Below are 18,433 nucleotides of genomic sequence, written 5' to 3' on the forward strand. Positions count from 1 at the left end.
ACACCTCAACGAATTCAAGACAAATAGCAATAACATATTTTCAAATGCTACAGGGCACGACTGTCTTGCCTCTCATTACACAGAATTGGAATTCTGGACAGCCCTCTTTGGAATATGCAAGAAGATATGGATAGTTTTCATTCCAACACTGCCCTGCACTCTGCTCTACAAACATCTATGACTGATATTGGGAAGCATATGCAAAACTCTCTTCCTAATACTTCTTCTTTTTTCTTTTTTATTACTTATCACTGTTATTATTTCAAACCTTTGTTCGTGTACATATTGTATGTATTGTATGTTATAATAGAATGGCTATTAGTTAAGTTCTAAGCTGTATTAGATATATAAAAGGAATGGCATGGTGGAGATTAGGTGTCTGGAGACTCAAGAATAAGAGGGGGAACGTAGAGAAAGATAAATGTTCGTTATGTGGACTAGCAGAAGACGCAATGCATATAGCTTTAAATTGTGCAGCATTGATTTGAGATATTGTTAACTGTATAAAAATTTTTTAAACATAAACGCTATAGTGGCATATAAAAATATGAATGGTCCCCTAAACGCTAGCAATCTGCATAAATTATAAAAAATTCTTTTTAGAGTTAAAATTAGATGGGAAGAGAAGGTCGAAGTTCTGACTGCAATGAGATTATAGATGTTGAGTATTCGGACCTGATAAGCTACGAAAAGCATATAATTAATATAACAAAATAATCTTTAAGTAGATTGAATATAGAAAAGAAAAAGTTAAAGTTAATGGTTTGAAATATAAGGATTCACTATATTTATTATTATTATTATTATTATTATTATTATTATTATTATTATTATTATTATTATTATTATTATTATGTTGATGGTGAATTACGTAAATTAGTTAGGAAAATAAATTATATTAGATTAGCAAACGTGGACGTATTAGTACTATACTATATTTTTAATAATAATAAAACAAATGTTAAACAGATACTTTGTATATACCGGTACTCATAGGTTGACATATGTATTGTTCATTTGTGATCATTATATAGTGGGTGATGGCGAATTAAGAATTGGAATACATCTAAATCTCCATGACATGAATACAAAATGATGTAATGAATAATAATAATAATAATAATAATAATAATAATAATAATAATAATAATAATGATGATTTATTTTAGCTGGCAGAGTTAAGGCCGTAAGGCCTTCTCTTCCACTCAACCAGCAAAAAGTATACATACATATGTATGAACTTACAAAGAATTCAACAATTTGATTTAGATAATAGTTACATGTACCGTATACAAGAGTTATTTACGAATTAAACAACAAAATACTATGAACTATTAATTAAACACTGAAATACAAACTATGTAGCAGAATTAAGCTAAAATACATAGAATGTTAATATATTTCAAATAATGTTATATAATAGAAAGAGATTATTATGAGACAATTTTGAAAATACAGCACTATCAGGATGGATGTGTAAAGGAAGAAGTAACAATGTAGTCAGTGGTAGTTTAAGTCAGTATGATTGAAGTGAATTGCTAAGAAGGTTATCTTTTAAGCTGTTTTTAAAAGTGTTGTTGTTTTCTAATGCCAGGCGTTTGACAATAAAGTCATTTGACCTCTTGCACTCCAATACTTTTCAAAGATATTATCATGACTAGCCACTGAAGCACAGATTTTGAGGTGTTCCGAAGTTTTTAAAAGTGTTTACTGTCTTGCAGCCCCTAAGACTTTGTGACAGGGAATTCCATTGTCGCGAGGTGGATACTGTAAAAGATGATGAATAACAAGATGTTCTATGAAGAGGTATACTTAACGCGCCACAGATAAGTGATCTGGTATTTATGTCGTGGTTAGAGTATAGACAAGAGAAGCGAGACGAAAGGTAATTTGGTGTTGAAGTGTGCAGAATTCCAAAGAGTAAAGACAAAGAGTGTAAAGTTCTACATTCTTTAAGTCGGAGCCACGAAAGACTTGCGAAGGACAGTGATAATGAGTAACGAATAAAAAAAAAAGTTTATTTAGATATAAGGAGTTATGCAACTGGATTATTCAATAATCGTAAAACAAGTATTTGTGGTCTGTCACTTGACAGACTAAACTTTACAATGACTTAGATATGAATTTCTTAAGCATGTTTATAAATTGGAAGTCTCTGGAAATATTGCAATTGATGATGTTTGCCTGAACTGAAAAGTTTTGGCATCACTCGTCAGTGATCATGCCATGATCATCATGATCATCAGGTTCATCACGCCCGTGGCACTGGATGGAACCAGAAATCTGGTGATGTCTGGTGGAAACCATGCACCGTGTTGAGGTCAGGAAGCTTCTGATTTGGTGCTGGCTTGAATGTGAAGTTCTGCAGCAGGCCAGTAAGAATCAGCCACATGTTTTGGCGTCCAAATGTCTCACCCGCACACAACCGCTTTCCTGCAAGAAAGTAAGACAGTTTGAACTGGAATGTTTAGCAGACAAAATTACCTATTCAGCTAAAGATTGCAATTAAAAGGACAGGCATTTAGTGGATGAAGAAATAAGATAATGTATCATCCAGTAACTGAATGGGTAACTAAGTGGTTGGAGAAGAATTAGACTCACCAGCTCCGAAGGGCAAGGACATGTCCTTCTTGAGCTGCCCCTTGTCATCGAGGAATCGTTCTGGCCGGTACTTCTGGGGGTCTCCCCATACATCAGGGTCGTTGTGGTAGCTGTACAGGCCAGTTAGCACCATGGAGTTCTGCGTCAGAGAGAAGCTGTGTCATATGACGCCTTTCCCCAACAACACACGTGTTAGGAGCAAGCAGCATACACTTACCTTTGGCACGAAGTAGCCACCAAGATGCGTGTCCTCTACAGCTCTGTGTGCAATGCCCAGACTGAAGACTGACACAATACGCATGAGCTCACGCAGGGAGGCTTCCATATAGGGCATCCTGCAACCAAACACAACCGAAAACCTTTCTATATAGATAGATATAAACTGTGTACACATTACACAGCACTGCCTTATGAGTTAGCTATCAAAGTGGAATTTTCGACAATGGTGGACATTTGAAACAGTAATATTAATTTTATGGAAGTACGAAGAAAACGACAATAGCATCTTTCCTTTAAACATTTAATGTTATTTTTCTTGGCAATATTAATCTCTATACTGTTCTCCAACCAGGAGATCAACCGTGAAAGGAATGTGGTTACTATTGCGTTATCTATTGGAACGAAGTAGATAGATAATATTACCATTATAACGTCAGTTTAAAAGCCATGCGCTCTCCTGCATATGTTATTTCCTGTATGGAGGGATTAAAAGACCAGGCGATTAAAAGTAATCTAATTTTGTAACTAGGGTAGTATAAATATGTTTGTATCAGTGTTGTCGTTTGTGCTGTGAGAGCTAGCCAATAGAGATATGAGTACCCACGTGTGTGACCTTATGACATCAACATTCATTCACAGCATTACCCCGCTTCGTCTCTCCCCAGAGACTTTCTCGTGGTTGAAGTACAGTATGTGTTTCTGTGTATATTTACTGTGTACTTATGAATTGAACTGTAGTCGAAGTTTCTTTTGGCATTAAGTATATACACCTTATATTCAAGGAAATGGCCGCCGAGTTAGCTCTGTGGTAGTGCGTCTGCCTCCAGACTAGTCGGCCCGGGTTCGATTCTCAGCGAAATCAGAGATTTTCGTGTAAAACTTCTACCTCGGGGCTAGGAAACATGGCGGTGCACAACTTATAATCACTAGATTGTGTACCAATATGCCTGGGTTAAATCCCAAATCTCTCCGTAGTGCATATGAAGAGAAGGCATATGTCACTGTTGATAGTGATTTGTCTGTTTGGAATGTTAAGCCTGGCGACCCATTAGTGCTATTCAACAGGAATAGGCTATGTGCTGGCACCGTGTTTCCTTTTCTCCCTTCCTCATCTTCATCATCCTCATCCATTCCCTACTCTACACTTAAACAAACACTTACACATACACGACATAACTCTCTACATACACATCATGCATAGCGTGGCTTGCCGAAGTGGTGTACAAGTTGAAAATGGGTCACAGTCCTGTCATCTATCCACAATATGCGGAACCCGAATCACGTAATTGAAGTGGGTAGGTATTGGATACATACATACATACATACATACATACATACATACATACATACATACATACATACATATTCAAGAAAATTGGAAAAGTTTTTATTTGGTGCAAATATGTATTGACTTGCGTTCGTTCTCTCTCTCTCTCTCTCTCTCTCTATATATATATATATATATATATATATATATGTTGCTTTTTGCGTTGGTATCCAGGTTTCTTATGTCAGTGACAAAACAAAAAGCAAACCACTCTAACTTCATTATAATGTATATCATTATGTAGGTAATACATTATTCTTTGTAAGAATATAATATGTAACAACAATGTCCAGTAAGATTTCAGAAAAGTGGTATGTTGGAACAATGCCCCTTGAGACAGTGAAGTAAGTATTCTCACACTTGTAATCCTGTTCTATTGCTTAATATGTGAAACATATGCAAACAGCATTGTAATGGCTACATAACACTACAAGAGACATGTAGGATGGTTTTCTGAAGATGATAAGTTATATTTTAGTCCACTGCTGTGTAGTAACAGCTAGTCTACCTGATCGTGAAACGAGTGGACTCAGATTAAAATCCTGGTTGGGTTTTTTTCCGAGATTTACCTCAACCAATTGCTGTGTAATTTCCGGCATTAGACCTTGGACTCATTTCGCCTTCATTAGTAATTTTTAATAGTTACATATTGACCAGGAGGACATGGCGGACGTGGTTTCAGGATTTGCCTATAGATGGCATCTGTCTGTGGGAGCTGCACATATCCAGAGAAGTCGCAGAGGCTTTAATAAGCCGACTGTGATTAGATCAGGAGAGTGTAGCATCCTCGGATAGATGGCACCCTGGTGAGTCATGGAATCGATGGTGACATGTCCCTCTGGTTGAGGATGCAGCAGATTGAGGCACATGGATTGCGAACAGATACTATCGATCTGAGGAGGCTGCAGAACATCACAGGCAGGTGGAAGTATGGTCTTTAGTCAGAAATGGATGCTGTTGGTTGAAGAGCAATCCTAAATGGACTTCAACAATCATCCCAATATAAGGAGGTTGCACAATAAGACTAAGGCTGCGGCACTTGCCTGCAGGCCTCCTCCAGAAGAAAAAAATAGTTATATTTTATACATTATGATAGATTTCTTCAATCTTTAATAAATGAATGTCCAAAGGTTGATACTCACTTAGGTCTATCATTGAGGTGGGGCAGTCTGTCACGCCCCACCACTTCGTCGATTTCTCGCTGGATCTTGTGCTGAACATGTGGGTGAGTCATGAGGTACACAACGTACATGCCCAGAGTTGCGGTTAAAGTAGTGGCTGTGGACACTAGCAGATCCCAACCCAGGAACAGCAACTGATCCTCTGTAACATATAAATATGATTAATAAACAACATTATCTTATAGTGTTCGACTGCCTTTCGACCACTTTTCTAATATCACTCTTCCATCTCTCTCAAAACCAAAAAACGTTGCATTCCTGTCTTTCTAAAAACATTCAAATGTTGAATAACTCTTCTCGGGTTCTCAGCCAGGTGAGCTTGAAGAAGATGGCAGAGCTAGCCATCGAAAGCTTGGAAGCTAATCTCCAACTCACCTGGCTGAGAACCCAAGAAGAGTTATTCTACATCAAATGCCGGGAAAGCCTCAAGTCATACATTCAAATGTTATTCCTCAAGAACCCTAATTCCACACGAATGTTATCCTCCTGTCTCCTGTCCTGTCTTTGAAAACTATCTTAATGACATTCTTTAATTCCCTCAAAATCACACTAATGTCATACTACTTTATTTCAAATAGAGTTGCGTTCTAGTATAAACTATTCAAGTTTACATTCTTAATATTAACATACTGATAAGGTACAGTACAACAACACAAAAAATAAAAGAGAGCTTAGAATTAAAATAATTTCAAACAAAATGAACATTATATTGAAATAATAACTTACAAACAAAAACAATACTCCACTGCTATATCAGCACCTATTGTGCTCTCCAGACATCAAAATGCTATTCTCAAATCTATTAAAATCATACCATTGTCATTCTCCAGTCTCTCAATAAGTCTTGAGGATAACATTACAGGCTCTGAAAATCAACCTAATTCCATACTCAAACCTTAGAACAGAGATGCAGAACTGAAGAGAGAGGGGTGAAAGCACGAGGAAAGCATTGCACTCCTTCCACAGTCTACTGGCGTTGAATGACGTCTCCATGTTCCATCCGCAACCTTGTGGCGGATTACAAAAGACTGCTACTCATGAACAGAATGACGAAAGTATTTCCGCAATAATTACAACACTTAAACTTAACCAACAAATTCGAATTAAATGCATTACATGTCTAATGGTATATAAACAAATACAAGACGTCTATATGTAAAATTAAAGACATTTGTAAATACTTAAATGCACAATTTCTCTTTTAAGTGCTATTGATTAAAGTGAACTTATAAGAATATTAAACATTTAAACAAATAAATATTCTTGTTGTAGTCTTAGCGGATTAGGAAACATCAGTCGTGAATAAAATTACTTAAGTAGGGCCTACTCCCTTTCAAAACGTATTGCTATAAAAAAACAGATTAAATACCTCATCCCTGTATTGGTACCGGTATTTAGGCCTGTATATAAGACTGTATGTAAAAATTAAATCATCCATAACATTTTGAAAAGTATAAAAGTACATAGGCCTATATTCTATTTTAAATAAAATTGACTACATTGATCTCATAATAAAAACTAAAACAAATCTAATTTCTCATGTGAATATAAAGAAAAATCATTGTTGTAATTAACTTAGTTTCAACTACAACATGCGTCACATCTCTGCCTGCATTTTTGTTCACCATTTTCATTATATTAGGCTACACTGAAGATGTAAGAGCCTAATAGCCTGAGGAGGGAAATCAGATGCGCATCTATGATCTGTCAATTTAGAAGTTAATATTCGAGAATGTCTGCTCACATATGTATGTAGAACCAAATATAGAACTCATACACGCTTTGTGATTGCTTTTAAGACAGAAGTATTCATTTTCTCATTGCTCTTTAAATTGGTATTTTCCGAATGACATTGCTCTGAATACCACTACTAGATAGTGAATATAAATCCCCTCCGTCTATCATGTGAATGAAGCGTGGGGTTGAAGGAAGGGGTGAATGACGTATTCTGGCTTGTGATTATGCCACAATTGGCACTTAGTTCTGCATTCCTGTCTTAGAAGATCACGTGATACCATTACCAATGCTATTTCGCAGTCTACAATAATCACCCTAATGCCATCCCAAAGTCTTATAAACTCATCCTAATACAATTATCCAGTTCCTTAAAATAACTTTTTTTTCCCCATTTCCCAGTGTCTCAGAATCATCTGAATACCATTCTCAAATCTTGCAAGATAATCCTAATGCAATTTCCCAACCTCTCAAAATCAATCTAATGCCATCCTCAAGTCTTGTAAGATCATACTAATATCATTATGAGCCTCTCAATGTAATTCAAATGCCATTTCCCAGTTTACCAAAATCATTCTAATGCCATCCCTCAAAATAGTTCCATTGTTGCTTTCTAGAACTTCGAAGTCATCTTAATGTCATTCATCAATCTCTCGAAATCATTCTAACGTCATCTTTCCATGCCTATCCTAATATTACCTCCCCATATTCCCCAAAGCCTTCTAGAATTACATGTTATTATTTTTTAAGCCTTTCCAACATACTTCATAAGTCAGCTCCTCAAGTGAGAACTGTGCTAAATTTTCGATTCCTATCTAACATGTATCCATGATTAGAGATAAATAAATCATCTTACATAAAGCATACAAAGTGATCTCCTTATCATTGCCACATGTCGTCATTGGGTTATCAATTTGTCTTAACCTAGATTTATATGTCTTGATTCCAAACTCCCTTGACCTCAGCATGATAATTTACGGAAGTTGATGAGGTCTGCTAATTAGTTCAATCGCTAATGTGTGGATGTTTCACAACAAATTATAACAAAGACATCTCACTTGCTGCGAGTTGAATTACACGATGTGATTCATATGGTGGGTGGAGGGAGCAGTAGAAGTGTGTGTGTGCGGTTTCGGGTGCATAGAAAGACATCAATGTTGGAATTTGAATTCCCACTACCACCAAGCCTTAGAATAGATGGTAGAATAGACCTCCAGACTGTATTGTTCTTGAAGATGGAAAATGTGAAAGTTTCAGACATAAGAGACCAGAAACCGAGCATAGAGGTTGTAAGGAATCATACAAACCGACAGAAATTGCATTTTATATATACTTTAATGCTAATAAAAAACCATATTTTGATGAATTACACAGATAATAATAATAAGAATAATAATAACTGATTAACTTTACAACTTTTTTACCATATTAACTTTTTAGAAAATTGTACACTAAAAGTATTTATTTCAGTCACTGACTTCACAACATACAGTATGTTTAAGGTGTTAAACCTTTACATTAAATGTTTAAAAGATGTATAAACGTTTTCGTTGGTCAGGGCCAACATCATCAGATACGAAGTACATTTCGGTAATATCAATAATCTCTACATAATTTCTGCAAATACAATACATATTTAGTGACATGCAAACTGAACCTTATTAAAATCAACATGATTATGATACATTTTGACATTCTTATATGACAGCCCTTATTGTCAATTATTTAAAATACACATATTTCTGTTTCCCATTAATGCACATATAATGGGAAACAGAAATATGAACACAATAAATGTATTCAAATACTGTAATTTGCAACTCTTCACATTCACAACATTTCTACCTTAGTTTCATATTTTATTATTTTTATTTTTTATTCTTTTACATCAAGTTACTTCATTATTCCATGTGTGAAGACTTGCAAACATATATACTTTGCAACTTACACGAGTATTTTAAATAACTGACAATAAGGGCAGTCATATAAGAATGTCAAAATGTATCATAACCATGTTGATTTTAATAAGGTTCAGTTTGCATGTCACTAAATATGTATTATATTTTCAGAAATTATGTAGAGATTATTGATATTACCGAAATGTACTTCGTATCTGATGATGTTGGCCCTGACCAACGAAAACGTTTATACATCTTTTAAACATGTAATGTAAAGGTTTAACACCTTAAACATATGTTGTGAAGTCAGTGACTGAAATAAATACTTTTAATATACAATATAGACTTCTCTGAAAACTAAAAAATGAATTGCAAAAAAAAAAAAAGAAAAAAATAGAAAATTACCTGGCTGACTAGTTTCGAAGTGTTATTCTTCATTTTCTGAAGGATAGTCAAGGTCCCGTGGGTAATTTCCTAAAAAGTTAACACGTTAAAGAAGTTGTAAAGTTAATCAGTGATTATATAAGTGTTAAAAGTGTATATGTACAGCAATGAAGAATAATAATAACATACATACATACATACATACATATACATATATACAAATGGCTTTTAAGGAACTCGAAGGTTCATTGCCGCCCTCACATAAGCCCACCATCAGTCCCTATCCTGTGCAAGATTAATCCAGTCCCTATCATCATATCCCACCTCCCTCAAATCCATTTTAATATTATCCTCCCATCTTCGTCTCGGCATCCCCAAAGGTCTTTTTCCCTCCGGTCTCCCAACCAACACTCTATATGCATTCCTGGATTCGCCCATACGTGCTACATGCCCTGCCCATCGCAAACTTCTGGATTTAATGTTCCTAATTATGTCAGGTGAAGAATACAATGCGTGCAGTTCTGCGTTGTGTAACTTTCTCCATTCTCCTGTAACTTCATCCCGCTTAGCCCCAAATATTTTCCTAAGCACCTTATTCTCAAACACCCTTAACCTATGTTCCTCTCTCAGAGTGAGAGTCCAAGTTTCACAACCATACAGAACAACTGGTAATATAACTGTTTTATAAATTCTAACTTTCAGATTTTTTGACAGCAGACTAGATGATAAAAGCTTCTCAACCGAATAATAACAGGCATTTCCCATATTTATTCTGCGTTTAATTTCCTCCCGAGTGTCATTTATATTTGTTACTGTTGCTCCAAGATATTTGAATTTTTCCACCCCTTCGAAGGATAAATCTCTAATTTTTATATTTTCATTTCGTACAATATTCTGGTCACGAGACATACCGGTAATCATATACTTTGTCTTTTCGGGATTTACTTCCAAACCGGTCGCTTTACTTGCTTCAAGTAAAATAATAATAACACTAACAATAATTTATTTATTTAATCTGGTGTAGTTAAGGCCATCAGGCCTTCTCTTCACACCACCAGAAATACATATAAAACATAAAAAATCGAACTATAAACATAACTTTGGAATATGTATTATATATCTTTCCGAAGTGATAAAGTGTTAAAAGTTGTGTAATCAAGATGTATAAACATAAAATAAAAACCATACGAAAATATAATTATACAGGCTATGGTCATAAAAAGTTCAAATGAGTGAAGCTGAACTAAAGAAGTAATATCCCACTTAATTAACAAGGCTAAGATATTAACAAACATAAATCATCACATCTAGCAATACTTAAAACTATGGAATAAGACAAAATTTTTCAACTGATTTCTGAATTGTGATAATGTCCGGCAATCCCTGATGTCATTAGGTAAAGAATTTCAGAGGTATTTCTAAAGTGTAGAAGGATGAGTAGGCCTATAAAGATGTTCTGTGATGAACGCTAGAAAGAAGTGCTTGATGCCAGTTTCGTAGAGTTGTAAGAAATTGAAAGTGCGATACCAGATAATTCAGAGTAGAAGTATGCATAATTTGAACAGTGTTTTCTCTTATCACTTCGTCTATTTCGTACTTTACTTGTCCGACACTATTTATCACTAAAAACCTATTTAAATCTAATCTAATACCCTATCCCTCACACTACGTTTACTATTTATTCCAGACTCAATTTTCACTACACCAACTATTCTGTTTCAAGCTTTCTTTCCTACTTCTTAGACCTTACTGGCATGTATCATGGTTACTTCCTACTCCTAGCTCACTTTAAAAACCCTATATACTAACTCGGACAGGTGAAGGTCAAATGATAGGCTATGTATTACTGTCATTAATTCTAGAGCTTGGTACTGGTGGGAATTTAAATCATAATGTTGATGTTTTGGAATGCGCAACCTCTACTTCTCTGGAGTTCCATATTCAAAACCGCACACACTCGCTTCTACTACTCACCTACATGGCCTGGGTAGGATTCGAAAATACGATGTTAATAGGTGGGCCATCCTACCTCAGCTCTGACAAAGCCAGTCCCTCAGATGAGTACCCCATAAGCTCTTCCTATATAAGTATCAGAAAGCTGTAACACCTCGAAGACTTCATCCCAGTCTATTTTTAGCTATTGCAGATTTCAGATGAAATGAAGGGAAGGTGGAATGATACAGGGAAAACAGTAGTACCCTGAGAAAAACCCTCTACAATGTCTGCATCGTCCATCACAAATTCCACCATGACCTGTACAAGGATCAAACCTGGACAACCTGGATGGAAGACCAGCAGGCTAACGCTTAAGCCACAGATGCGAGTCCACCATATGAATCACATTGAGCAATTCAACTTACATCGAGTGAGGTTTCCTTAAGTGCAAAACTGCACAGATTTCCTCAAATTATTCCCATTTCCTCTGCTATCATTATACAAGTTCTTCATTTCCTAACATTAACGCAATGAAACATGCACACTGTCTCTCTCGTGAGGGTCTGCTACCAAATAATTTCACAGCATTTCTAACAAAAACTGAGTTTTATCTAAATATCTGTCATACTGGAAATTTTCAAGGAAGCAGAATTAAAGACTCCATTAGAATCCGTTTCATATATGGATCCTCTTATGTATAATCATCCAAAAATAAATGGACATGGCAGAAAGAAAATGTACATACCAGAGAAGGGAGAGCCATTGGGGTTGTTCTCATTCGCTCTCATCTCCTTGATGTAGATGTCGATGAAGTCTCTCATGTGGTCCTCCGAATATGTCCTCATGTGCTCATGGATTGTTTTCTGCAAGAGATCCGAACTGCAACGTTAACCTCGTGCTTGATTAAGCTACTAAAGAACATAAAGTACCGGTACTGATGCTCTTCTCAGATCATGACTCTAAAAATTATTAAGAACACTGTACGTTCACAGATATTATAGTACACAATGGGGGGCAGTTTGTAAATAAAAATATGAAACTGAATAACCTGGAATGATAAACTAATAATGTGTGAGAATGAATAGTAAATTAGGACAAATTCGTAAGTTACAATTACTTACCCTGATGATCTCTACTAACTGCTGGTTAGTCTTCCTGATTTCCGAGAAACCTGACTTCTCGGGGAGAATATATCTGAGCCAGGGGGTGAGCACGAGGGCGCCTCCTGTGGGGCCAGTGGCCCGGACGAAGTCGATACCTTGCTGAGCAATATAGCGCGTGAATCTGTGGTCACTGTGGGAGAATCGGTCACCAGCATACATAGACCAGATGGCATTCAGCAGCACGTGATAGAAGAGGTCCGGCACCAGGGCTTGGCCGTTCTTGAAGATGCCCTCATCCTTCTTGCGGCCCTGCAGCACTTCTACAACGTCCTGTATCTCTTGTTCCATGAGGTTTTCTAGTTTCACCGACCGCGTGCCGAATCCAAAGTCCCGCATGTGACGCAGCATGTAGCGGCGCTGGTGCGCCCATAAGGGGCCGTCCGCCAAGATCACACCTACAAAAAGCAGATGTGTGCTCAAGTAGCATCTTTTTGAAGTCTTAATCCATGAAACTGCGCATGTGCCCTGAATAGGACTGATCACCCAGCAATTTGTCTATTATTTCACTCCTAGCAACTGTTTCAGGAATTTCACGAAACTGAACAAGTGCATTATGTACTGTTGCTCGCCTGTCAAGCAGTTTATCTGTGTTTCGCTCCTTTCAACTGTTTCACGAAACTGATCATGTGCATTGAATTGGGATGCTTACCCAGCAGTTTATCTATATCTTGCTCCTATCAACTATTTCACGAAACTGATCATGTGCACTGAATTGGGATGCTTACCCAGCAGTTTATCTATATCTTGCTCCTATCAACTATTTCACGAAACTGATCATGTGCACTGAATTGGGTTGCTTACCCAGCAGTTTATCTATATCTTGCTCCTATCAACTGTTTCACGAAACTGATCATGTGCACTGAATTGGGATGCTTACCCAGCAGTTTATCTATATCTTGCTCCTATCAACTGTTTCACGAAACTGATCCTGTGCACTGAATTGAGATGCTTACCCAGCAGTTTATCTATATCTTGCTCCTATCAACTGTTTCACGAAACTGATCATGTGCACTGAATTGGGATGCTTACCCAGCAGTTTATCTATATCTTGCTCCTATCAACTGTTTCACGAAACTGATCATGTGCACTGAATTGGGATGCTTATCCAGCAGTTTACCTATATCTTGCTCCTATCAGCTGTTCCACGAAACTGATCATGTGCACTGAATTGGGATGCTTACCCAGCAGTTTATCTATATCTTGCTCCTATCAACTGTTTCACGAAACTGATCCTGTGCACTGAATTGAGATGCTTACCCAGAAGTTTATCTATATCTTGCTCCTATCAACTGTTTCACGAAACTGATCATGTGCACTGAATTGGGATGCTTACCCAGCAGTTTATCTATATCTTGCTCCTATCAACTGTTTCACGAAACTGATCATGTGCATTGAATTAGGATGCTTACCCAGCAGTTTATCTATATCTTGCTCCTATTGTTTCACGAAACTGCACAACTTCCTTGAACAGGGCTGCTCATCTAGCAGTTTGTCTACCTCTACACCTTTTCTAGCTGTAATTCTGAACATATCAATTGTATTTCAGATTAATCAAGTGAATTTCAGAAAAAGTCACATGTAATTCAGATTTTTAAATTGTAAATCAGAAAGCATCAGCTGTAATTCAGATTAATATGCCACTAGCGTAGCTCGGTCGGCTAAGGCACTTGCTTGCTGATCCGGAGTTGCGCTCGGGCGAGGGTTCGATTTCCACTTGGGCTGATTACCGGGTTGGGTTTTTTCCAAGATTTTCCCCAACTGTAAGGTGAATGTCAGGTAATCTACAGCGAATCCTGGGCCTCATTTCGCCAAATACCATCTTGCTATCACCAATTCCATCGACGAAATAACCTAGTAGTTGATACAGCATCGTTAAATAACCAACTAAAAAAATTAAGTTGATCAATTGCAATTCAGAAAGTGTCAGGTATAATTCACAAAATATCAACTATAATCCAGGAAAACACCAATCTTAATAATATACAATCATATAAATAAAACATTTTCATAATATTTCAATTGCACAATATTCTAAATTACATTCATTGATTAATCTCAATTGCAATTGGTATTTTCTGAATTACATTTGACACTTCCTCAATTACAATCGACGTTTTCTGAATTTCAATTGTACTATCTGAATTGCATGTGACGTATTTTGAAATTTACTTGATCAATCTGAAATATAATTTACACCTTCTGAATCATTATTGATATTTCCCGAATTACAGTTGGAAAAGGTGTAGTTCTGTCAACTTTTTCACTTAACTGCACAAGTGCATTGAATACATAGGACTGCTCATCCAGCAGTTTGTTTATGTCTCGTTCTGTCAACTTTTTCACGAAACTGTGCAGTGAAAATAATTTCTCACCCAGGAGTTTTCCCAAGCCACGCTCCCGCGCCACAATGGTATCCATGCGTCCCAGGAATTCAGGGCGCGTCTCCACTTCTCGGATGCTCTCATAGTCGCAGGCCACTACAGTAGGTACAGCACCAAGGTAGAAGCCCAACACTTTAGTGTTGTATCGACGACGCATGCGCTCTATAGCCTTGTGGATATAGCGCCAGTCAGTGAGCAACAACAGCCAGTATGCACCATAGATAGGTAGACTGGGGGGCCCTGCAACAAACAAACCTCTATATGACAAGGGAATTATGACAAAGAAGTTTCTCGAGCAACTCCAATGCCTTATTAAAATTCCCCATGAGCGAACTGGTGTATACCTCTGATTGAGTTCTGACTGATACATTTAATAAATAGTGAATTAGTCAAATATGCTAGCCATAAATTTCTACAAAGATTTTTGAGATTTTTAAATTTGATATGAGAAGGACAAGGAATTCCAGAAAGTTGGACTAAATCTATTGTAATCCCTATACATAAAAGAGATTTGAAAATTACAGATAATTATAGAGGAATAAGTTTATTGAACACAGAATATAAAATTTATGCAAATATTTTGAAAAACAAGCTCAATAAGCATTACGACAATATTATCAGTGAAGAACAAAATGGTTTTCGACGAGGAAGATCCTGTTGTGATGGATATTTTGCATTGAAATTACTGGTTGAGAAACATAGAAAATTTAATCTAGAAACGCATATGGTATTCAATGACTTTAAAAAGGCTTTTGATAAAGTTAATTGGAATAAATTACTTCAGGTTGTGGCAGATGATCAAGTACCTCAACAGATTATATAAAATATTTACAACATATATAAAACAACCATCATAGCAATTCGAAGCAACAGTAAACTTTCACAATGGTGACCCATTTATAATGGAGTACAAGGCTGTGGCCTTTCACCACTTCTGTTCATTACATATATAAACAGAATCATTCAAGATTGGCGACAGACACGCCATGGATTTATTCCAATTAATCGAAATTTGCAACTTGATGCTTTACTTTTCGCTGATGATCTAGTTTTCATAGCATCAACTGAAGATATTTACAATATTCAGTACACAATTTAAATATGGTCAGTGAAAAATATAACATGGAAATTAATATTGAAAAAACCAAAATTATGTCATTTTGTGGGAAATTCCCTGTACCAAGTAAAATCTGTTAGAATAATGAAATAATAGAAAGAGTAAATACTTTCACTTACTTTGGCTATACACTATCACCTTATGATGAGGTAGATATTGCTGAAAAATATGTAAATGTAATAAAACAATGGGGATCATTAATAAAATCATGAAACCTTCATTAGTACAAAGACACACAAGAGTAGGCTTGTATAAAACCTTAGCACAGCTAGTATTAAGCTATGGTAGTGAAGCATGGACTGTGAAGAATAAAGATGTCAATAGAATAACAGCAAGTGAGATGAGGTTCATGAGAGCAACAGCTGGATATACTCGCTGGGATCATAAAAAAAATATTAATGCAAGAACTTCAAACATAACCCATTATGTAGTTCGTCAGCAAATATCAACTTCAGTGGAAGGGTCATCTCAAACGAATGGATCGATGCAGAATTCCAAAAGCACTGCTTCATTACCATCCACATGGCAAAAGATCTCTAGGCCGTCCGAAGAAGAGATGGGCTGAAAATTCTAGTTTGATATCGTAACAGGCCACTCGGCCTAATACTTGTCAGGAAGATGACGACATCTATTTTATCAGGCAATACATCTCACTTGACGATATGTGTCAAGAACAATTGTTTGTGTACATCTGAAGTCTGATTAGTGAAATATGTTACTAGTCAGCGACAAGGAAATCTTTGATTGTTAAATTCGGGACATTTGACATCCCAATTTAGATTTGAAAAAAAGCGAGACAAAGATTGGAAAAAAAAACTGTCCTTACTAAACCTAGATATCTTGTCACCTTTGGTGAAATCAAAATGTAACAAATCTATAAGATACAACTGTCAAATTGAATGGAATAGGCTTCTCTTCTATACACAGTCATGGATTGGTGGGTGTTTAAGACATTAATGTCACACTGTGAAATCGAGTTATCCATCTTCACTGTACAGAAAGCAGAGTTCTACTGGTGAATTCATTTGAAGCAGATTATTGAACAATCTTATTGAATAGAAACCATGCTTTTTTGAAGTGAAGGAAATGAGAGAAAATCACTGGACTCAAATCTATATTTAGGATGGAAGATCCAACATCTCCCAGAGTAAGTCGTGTGCTCAAGCATTATTATGGAGACTCACATCCTCCCTCAGAAGATCAGGGTGATTCCTCTTGCAACTGTGTAGTGTGACACAGTAACTACCAGCAGTAATTGTGAGCCTCTGCTGAAGGATGTCCACCAATAGGACACATGATGTGTTCCGAAAGACATTGACCATCATTTTTGCTAAAGAGCATGTTACTTTTAAACTGCTTTAATGGTGACCAAGAGGGCTAGATAGTTTATCACAAATTAATGCCACATACAACACTAATGTTTTAGTTACATGGAATGCACAGATAAAAAAAATTTGAGCCTTAATTTGTGAATACATGGTTCACTTTACGCAAAAGAGACAAAGACATAAATTGTTCATCTTTTTAATATCTATCTCATCATTCATAGTAAACCTTAAAATTTTAAAGAGATATGAAAATGATTGATAAAATGGCAAACTTACTACTGTTAATTATATAAGCACGTGTGGCTTACAGCTGTTTCGGTATATACTGTACACCATCATCAGAGCCTACCACATGAAAACATCGGCAACGAAACTTTCCACACAATTTATTTTTTATTGGTTGAACTATGCGTTGTAGAAAAATATTTCATTTGAAGTATTGATTCTATTTCATACAAAGAACCTCCTGTTAAAATTTGTGCATTCAAACCTCTAACACTCTGAATTTACAAGTTTACTTTTTCCTATGAGAGTAGGACTGTAGCATACGACATGTGGTCAGCAGTGTTGTGCATGGACATATGACCAAAAGTATCACTTTGACTCTTTTGGGGGGGAAAAAAAGCCAAGAAGAAATACACACGTAAGCCAACATTCCACACATCTGTGCACTCACCTGGTGGGAAGTTGGGATGTCTCCATGTTGCTGTACGGTATAAGTACAGCAGGAAGAGGCACACAGCTGCTATCACTAAGAGAAGATTCATGGCAACTGTCTGTGATCACAAACGAGCTCCTTTTATCACAACTAATTGGCTCACTGCCATATATTTGTAAACAAAGATATCTACACCACGATATCACATGATTAACGAATGTCTGCAGATATTTATCACAGGGCAATGAAATAGCAATAATTTAGGGCAAAGTTATGCATAAATCCATCTTCACATGACCACCAGTTCAGTGTTGAGGACTTTCGACTTGCCACCATCATATTCATTGTTGTTTTTTAGTCAAATGTCAGAAGACAGGTTTGACCCTCATAAGTGACAATAACGCATCACTCATGAGGTAACTAAGCCAGGAATAATGGGATAGGATAGCCACTCCCTTTTGCCTCTCCATTACATTGACTCATAACATATTACACTAATCAGACTTC

At 36.5% G+C, this 18,433-nt stretch overlaps 1 protein-coding gene across 1 annotated transcript; it reads right to left on the reverse strand.

Annotated features, from left to right (window-relative positions):
* Positions 1–1,141: 1,141 nt before the first annotated feature.
* On the reverse strand, positions 1,142–18,092 carry LOC138703523 (probable cytochrome P450 304a1). Its single transcript, XM_069831443.1, has 8 exons — positions 17,945–18,092; positions 14,815–15,063; positions 12,401–12,837; positions 12,025–12,142; positions 5,290–5,470; positions 2,819–2,936; positions 2,602–2,740; positions 1,142–2,433 (listed from the first exon to the last, which is right to left on the reverse strand). The coding sequence occupies exons 1-8, from the start codon at positions 18,033–18,035 to the stop codon at positions 2,252–2,254; spliced, it is 1,515 nt and encodes a 504-aa protein (XP_069687544.1). The 5' UTR covers positions 18,036–18,092; the 3' UTR covers positions 1,142–2,251.
* Positions 18,093–18,433: the final 341 nt, after the last annotated feature.

Source organism: Periplaneta americana, chromosome 7 (assembly GCF_040183065.1).
Source record: "Periplaneta americana isolate PAMFEO1 chromosome 7, P.americana_PAMFEO1_priV1, whole genome shotgun sequence".
Lineage (NCBI taxonomy): Eukaryota > Metazoa > Arthropoda > Insecta > Blattodea > Blattidae > Periplaneta > Periplaneta americana.

Coding starts and splice junctions, on each gene's coding strand:
- LOC138703523 (XM_069831443.1), bottom strand. CDS start 18,035: ATGAATCTTCTCTTAGTGATAGCAGCTGTGTGCCTCTTCCTGCTGTAC. Junction 12,838..14,814: donor TGGCTTGGGAAAACTCCTGG/GTGAGAAATTAT, acceptor TGCTTTTTGTAG/GTGTGATCTTGGCGGACGGC. Junction 2,434..2,601: donor GTCCTTGCCCTTCGGAGCTG/GTGAGTCTAATT, acceptor ACTTTCTTGCAG/GAAAGCGGTTGTGTGCGGGT.